The sequence below is a fragment of the Grammomys surdaster genome, unplaced genomic scaffold (genome assembly GCF_004785775.1).
Source record: "Grammomys surdaster isolate TR1022 unplaced genomic scaffold, NIH_TR_1.0 187, whole genome shotgun sequence".
NCBI lineage: Eukaryota > Metazoa > Chordata > Mammalia > Rodentia > Muridae > Grammomys > Grammomys surdaster.
In genome coordinates, this window is record NW_021604632.1 from 7,916,561 (window position 1) to 7,923,826 (window position 7,266).

Below are 7,266 nucleotides of genomic sequence, written 5' to 3' on the forward strand. Positions count from 1 at the left end.
GCAGAAGTCTAACCAGGAGTAGATGCCGATGTCTTTAAAGAGAGTTAGTGTAAAGCCCCAAGGATGTTTGGGAAGCAAGAGGAGTCAGGGAAAGAGTGTGATGAAGAACTGGAGGAGAGAAAATACCTCAGCACAAGGCAGAGAGCTTTCAAAAGCTTTTCAGTAGTAATCAGCAAGTCGATGCTGAACTTGATATGGAATTTGAAAACAGCATGTTTTGTCTTCATAGCTTTAACATAATGCATCCATCATTTTTAGTTGATAGCTGTCATCACCTGTCCCTCAGATTCCAAAGAAATAGATCCAATAGGGGCACGTGTGTGTGCACGTGTACATGGTATTCTAAGAAGGTGGCTCGTATAATTGTGAGAGACCAAAATCCACAACATTGACCAATAGGCTAGAGAGCCAGGGAACTGACATTCAGCTTGAGTTAGAAGGTAAGCTGCAGACAGAACCCCGCCCCTTTCAAGTCAGTCCTTCTTCAAGAAAGGCCTTCAACTGAGGAGAGAAGACTCATCCACATTACAGAAAGTAACTGTCTTAGTGAGGGTTTACCGCTGTGAACAGACACCATGACCAAGGCAACTCTTATAAGGACAACGTTTAATTGGGGCTGCCTTACAGGTTCAGAGTTTCAGTCTATTAGAGAGGAGTCATCGTATTTAAATTAAAAACTGAAACGTCATAATAAAATTTATTATTTTTTACAAAACACATATGCTAATAATTTTTAAGTTAAAAAAAATGAGGAAAATGCCCATATAGAATCATCTAGAATAACATTTGACCAAATGTCTGAATATCACGGTTTCACTGAGTAGACTCAGAAAACAGTCCCTACATATCCACCCATACATGCATACAACCAGTGGTGTAGCAAAATATGGTGTAGTTTGGTATAGTATGGTTTTGTGTGATGTAGTATTGTGTGGTATGACATAATATCCTGTGCTACAGCATAGCATGGTGTGGAGTTGGGTGGGGTGGGTAAGTATGGGATGGGATGGTGTGGTGTGGTATAATATGGTATGGTGTTGTGTAATATAGTGTCCTATGGTATAGTGTGGTGTGGTGCACCATGGGTGCTATGGTATATGGTGTGGTATAGTACAGTGTGGTGTGGTGCAGTATGATGTGCTACAGTATATGGTGTGGGGTAGTGTATTACAGTGTGGTGTTTGTCAGCAGTTCTAAGTCCTCACCTGCAGGTCACACTGTGAGGTCAACACTTTGCACCTGAGCTATGCCCTGGACCTCAACGGATACTGCGGTGTGCAAAGCCGTCTCTACTGAATGTCACTGACACAAAAAGCTTGGTCCTTTCCCTCATGTTTTTTATTGATGATGGATGTCACACTGGCTGAGCCTATTTTTCCAATCAACTGCTTTCACGCACTGTTTGTCTGTGCTTTGTAGCTCTGGGTAGCCTGAAACTCGATATATAGACCTCGAACTCAGAGCTTTTCTTGCCTCTGCCTCCTGAGTGCTGGGATTGAAGGCGTGCCCCACTATGCCTGACAACGTTAGTACATTTCTTAAAACCGTGCTCCATTGCTCCTCTTAGAGAGCCGACCTGAAGCTAATGTGCTTAAGGACACTAACTATGCTGCTCTTCTAAAGTTATGAATAAGAAAAATACCTTCATGTATATTTTAAATCACGCACAGCAATGCTCTAAGCAGAAGGTTCTCTTTGTAGAAACAAATTGTCTTCTTGCTAGAATTGCGCAAACCAAGGTTTCATTACTAAGGTCTTACATTTGTTTTTTTTTTTTATTTTTTTTTTTTTTTTTTTTCTGTAAATTAACCCGTTTATTGCAGGGCAGGCGAGTCTCAGGCGGTAGGGCTTCTACTGGTCTTTCAGTTCCTTCAATCTTCTGATGGCAGACTTCACTGTGACTGCAGAGGTGGTGTTGTAGGTCCAGGTCCCACCAGCCACCGTTTTCATGCAGGAACCACAGTGCCAGATGCCAACAGCTCGTCTCTTCATCTTCGTCTTGCCGCAGAAGGAGCAAGTATACTTAGCGTGCTGGCTAATTTCAATTTTCTTCACCATTTTCCGGAGGGAGGCCCCATAGCGGGTCCCGTATTTCCCGACGATCCCAACCTTCTTGGTGCGTTTAGCCATATCGCAGGAACCGAAGCCCAAGCCCGAAGAGCAAGGTCTTACATTTGTAACTTTTTAAAAATAGTGTCTTGGAGCAATTAAGTTATTTTAATAGCCAACAAAGATTTGGAAAGCATTAAACAATATGGATTAAATGGGAAGAAAATGAAATAGGTGATTTTTGTTGCTGCTTCTGCTGCTGCTGCTGCTGCTACTGCCAAAACAGTCTCATAATATAGGCGTGGCTGGCCTGGAACTCACTATGTAAACCAGAATGGCCTCTAACTTAAAGACTTTCCTGTCCTGCTCCCCCTCACTCTCTCTCTCTCTCTCTCTCTCTCTCTCTCTCTCACACACATACACACACACACACACACACACACACCCGCCCCTGCTGCTGCTCTCTTCAATGCCTCTAGGGTGCTGGGATTAAAGGCAAGCAGGACCACACCCAGCTAGCTTGTTTTTAGAAAGACTCAGGTGCTCAGCTAAGCCATGGTGTCATCTTTATTATTATTTTATTCGCAGGTGAGGAGACAGCTGCCCTGTATCCTGTTGTGACTCAGTCAGTTGTAATCATCAAACAGGATGGTGAAGCGCAGATTTCAAATTAGACCTGTTTGATGGTATTATAGTCCTAATGGCATTTTCATTGAAAAAAGAAAGGCTTTCTCCATTGCAAATTTTCATAAGTAGTGATGGGAGAAATCAGTTGGACATATGAAGAAATGCCAAAAAAGAGTGTGTGTTCCTCATTTCCTATTCATGACATTAGTATGTTAATAAATCCGTGTGATACCATTTCATCTGATAGTCTGCTTTTAAAAGAGGGGTCTTTAAAAGGGGGTGATAAATTATGCAATGTTCTATCTCAAAATAGAGTGTTGTATCACCAGGTCTTGCCTAGGGATGCAAGAATATTACTGATGTGCAAAAGCACTGTTCTGTATTCGTCTTTTGCCCAGCGTAGAATTGCAGGAGCCCCGCCTCCAGATCCACTTAGCTATGAAGAGGAAGAACATTCCCCTCTTCTTCAGAAGGTAGTCCAGGCCTGCCGTCTACTAAAGTCCTATGGGCTCCCAATTCTGTCACTCTTTAGCTATGTGACATTGGACATTCTTTCCCCCATCTCCCTCTCCTCCCTCCACACACATGACCCTGTGGGAACCTTTTTCATTCAAGTCATTGTACCAGACTTTCTTTTGAAGAAGATGAATGTCCCCAAGACAGCAGACAGACAAAACCTCCTTTTAGAAACTTGCTGAGTTCTCACTAGTCTTACCTGAGCCATCTCCTCTGGTCCCCCATCACTGCCTCAGCTCCATAAACCTTGTGCTTTGAGACTCTCACAGCACAGCAGGCCCCCAGTACTGCTCTTGCTATTCCTCCCCCAACACTCTTTCCTACATATCCACACCACTGCTGGCTGCTTTGCCAGCCGAGTGCCACCCCTTCAGACAGGCCATGTCTTCCTACCCCAGCTGATCCCATTGCCTGCTGGTGGGCACACCCACCTGCATCCACTCTTAACCAATTTGCTTTGCTTTCTTTCTAGCACTTCGCAAGGCTGCCTTAGGCTCTTCTGGTTGCTGTCATGGCAGACTCACAGACTGGGTAATTTATAAACAACAGTCACACAGCACAAGACCAGGGCACCCCAGACTTGACGTTGAGCATAGACCCTCCTCATGTGCCATCCAGAACCTAAGTAATAAAACAGGGACTTCCATTCTCATCCTTGGACAGAAGCTAGAAATGGTTCTGTCCTGGCCAAAGGCCACTAATGTCAGAATTCTTGGAGGCTCTGGCTCCTGGTCTGAGTTTTTGTTACCCTCCATGAAGGCATGGCTAAAGCTCCAGCCCACATGTCTGGAATGGAGGAGGCATGTACACACCTTTTGAGCAGGCCAGCTATACTGTCTCCTGTAACCAATCTTTTACTACTTTGTGGATTCTTTGCTTTCCCATGCTTCTCTACCCCCTTTCACACACCATTTCTGCCCCCTAACACTGGACAGGAGAGAAAAAAAGGATAGAGGAGGAAGGGGGCGATGCTATTGTTAGACTACTTCCTGCTGATTTGAGACAAGGATATCTAATTTCTTCTTCTTGTTTCCTCTTTGCGTACAACTACTTAATGAACCAACAGCCACCAGCAGCAACCAACTAACAACCCACGCCTAGCAAGAACAATGTTGCCTCTCAGGTCCCTAGCAATTATATACTCTCTGAAGAGTCCCCAGAATTCCAAACATCACACAGTCTCGGAAACTATCTGCAGCTGGCAAAGTCACGCCCCTGCTAGAGCATGAGGCAAGTCATAGTCACCTGTGGTGGCAGTCGGAAGCAAACTTATATCCCACGCCTGGGATTAAATGAAAACATAATAATCCTGTGTTTATTTTTTTTTATTTTTAAGAAACCAAATTTCTCACTACAGACCCCCCTCCCATTCCTCAACACAAGGAGCCTTGTTAATCCCTAGACAATGACCCTGGGGCATCTTTTATTGGGACTCTTGCTGTACTGGAGTTGTATTTGCTTCCTTTCTCCTTAATATATCCCTAAAATAAACTCCTGTCCCAACTCACCCTCCAGTCTTCCATGAAATTCTTTCTTCAAACTCACAAGATAAAGTACTCAAGACAGTTGAAGTGAGAAGCCTTCCATGGCTCTCAAAGGACTCCCCCCTCCTCCCCACACCTCCATCAGTAACTTCTCAAGTTAAACTCACAGGAGCTGAGAAAGTTTCCGTGGCATTCAAGAACACTGAGAATGTACACCACTAATATGGCTGAAATGTGATTGGTCTAACTCCAGCCCCCAATGCCCAACTCATGCAATTTAATCCCAAAGTCTTTTGACAGTGGAACTGAGAAAGTAGGAATGACCCAACCATGGTATGTAGAGGTGTCTGGGCAACAGGAAAGTCAGTATCTAGGCCCCACAGTTGAATGTGTGTGGCTTTTTAAGTAGAGGGAGGGGTCAGGAGAACAGAGTCACACCTCTGATGACAGCATGACTGTGACGTGGCTGTGAGAGAGCCTCTCTAGACCCTGTGCCGTGCAGTTTGGATTTCTATCCTCCAAACCTATGAGACTGACAAACTTCTTTTCTTTATAAAGCAGTCTGCCTCAGCTATTTCATCACAGTGATGAAAAGCTGACAAACTCCAGACTTCGCTTATGTAAAAGTGCACCAGCATCCAGCATCCCTTCATCCATTGTAATGAATGTCTCAAGTGTACTCACTTAAGAACTTTATCGGGAGGAGGCTGGAGAGTTGGGTCAGCAGTGAAAAACACAGTTGCTGCTCTTGCTGAGGACCTGAGTTTGGTTCCCAGTGCCCACACTGGGTGACTTTCAGCCACATGTAACTCAGCTGTTGGGAATCTGGTGCCCACTTCTGGCCTTCACAGACACCTGGACTCTCTCACACACAGACACACATATACATAAACTTTTAAAAGATGTTAATAGAGGAAAACTGACCAAGGCAGCAGGAGCCATGTGGGAATCCTCTCTGAGTTTTCTAAAACTGCTCCAAAAACTACAGCCTGTTAGCGAGAGGCAAGGAGACAGCTGCATCATTTTAAACTGAAATTTAAGAGGCTATTTCCTCAACTTTGGGTGGATGGAGACACAGTCTTGTCTGGGTTTTTATGACTAACTGCAACTTTCTCACCCATCACAACTGTTTCTAGAGTCTATATAACAGATGGTAAAGATGTGTAGTTTGAAGGCTGAAATGTACTCCCATTCAGGAGGAAGAACTACGACCCAGGGTCTCTGGGGCCAGGGTTGGAGTAGGGTAGGGTGAGAAGGTAAAATACATTGAATACCAACAAGAACACAAGCAACTCCAAGAGGAATCAAAAGTCAGCCCCTCCTGGGACCTTGGGGCCATAGTCTATCTGGAGAGAAAAATGACCTGTTTGAAATTCCCACTGTCTGGATCTGTGGAGGTTTTCAATGTAAGAAACAGGAAACCTAAAATGTGTCTTTGCTAGACTGTGGAGATATCGGGAGCAGAGCCAGAGCTCTCCTCGTTGGGCAGTGTTGCCTTCATTACAACAGTCAGGCTATGGCAGAGAGCCCTGAGGTACTTGCTGGAAATAAAGACCAATCAGGTGACCCAGTGAAAGGTTGTAAAAGGGGTTTTATTTTCCCCATTTACTTTTTTTTTAAAGATTTATTTATTTTTTATGTATATAAGTATACTGTAGCTGTCTTCAGACACACCAGAAGAGGGCATCAGATCCCATTACAGTTGGTTGTGAGCCACTATGTGGTTGCTGGGAATTAAACTCAGGACCTCTAGAAGAGTAGTCAATGCTCTTAACCACTGAGCCATCTCTCTAGCCACTCCCCCCCCCTTTTTTTCCTTTTCTTTTGGTCCATTTGGATTGGATACACACACCCATTTATAAGTATATATATATATATATGTATATGCATGTATATCTGTATGTATGTGTGTGTGTATGTGTGTGTGTGTATGTGTATGTATATGCATATGTTTGTATATGGATGGATGGATGGATAGATAGATAGATAGATAGATAGATAGATAGATAGATAGATAGATTGGCTGAATGTGTGGAGGTCAGAGGACAACTCTGAGGACTTGGTTCTCTCCTGGCACTGTGGGATCAGCAGGCCAAGCCCAAGTCGTCTGCGTTGGCAGTAAGCATTATTACCAGCTGAGCCATCTTCACTTTAACACCAACCCCTCATCACCAGTGAATGGGGGACAATTACTCACCAAGCAGAGGCAGCAGCACCAGTACACTGTGGCTTTTATGCTATTCCTGTCTCCGCAAAATCTTCAGTAATGTGTTTACTCCTCTCAAAATTCAACAATAATGTGCACATAAGTTAACTTATTTAATGTGCGCCTTACCCTCTCATATCTGATGCAGAATGAAAATCAGGCAAGTGCTCTGTTTTGAAAATATATAAAATGTGAGCTTGCTGGGGGCGGGGGACCCCTCCAAACGCACCATTCTACCAACCGTATTTTTTTTAACTTAATAACTTAAGTGAACTGTTAGTGAAATTACAACCTGCTTGTGACACGATAAATTCTCAACAAAATTCATGCCATAAATTATTCAATTCCGTGACTACAGTCAAGTAGAAAAATGTCACCAGGAGC

At 43.8% G+C, this 7,266-nt stretch overlaps 1 protein-coding gene across 1 annotated transcript; it reads right to left on the bottom strand.

The window, feature by feature from the left end:
* Positions 1 to 1,796: 1,796 nt before the first annotated feature.
* LOC114622277 (putative 60S ribosomal protein L37a) lies at positions 1,797 to 2,133 on the bottom strand. Its single transcript, XM_028768750.1, has one exon. The coding sequence runs from the start codon at positions 2,128 to 2,130 to the stop codon at positions 1,852 to 1,854; it is 279 nt and encodes a 92-aa protein (XP_028624583.1). The 5' UTR covers positions 2,131 to 2,133; the 3' UTR covers positions 1,797 to 1,851.
* Between the last annotated feature and the right edge of the window lie 5,133 nt (positions 2,134 to 7,266).

Bases quoted from the DNA above. Each gene is read 5' to 3' on its own strand.
- LOC114622277 (XM_028768750.1), bottom strand. From the start codon at position 2,130: ATGGCTAAACGCACCAAGAAGGTTGGGATCGTCGGGAAATACGGGACC.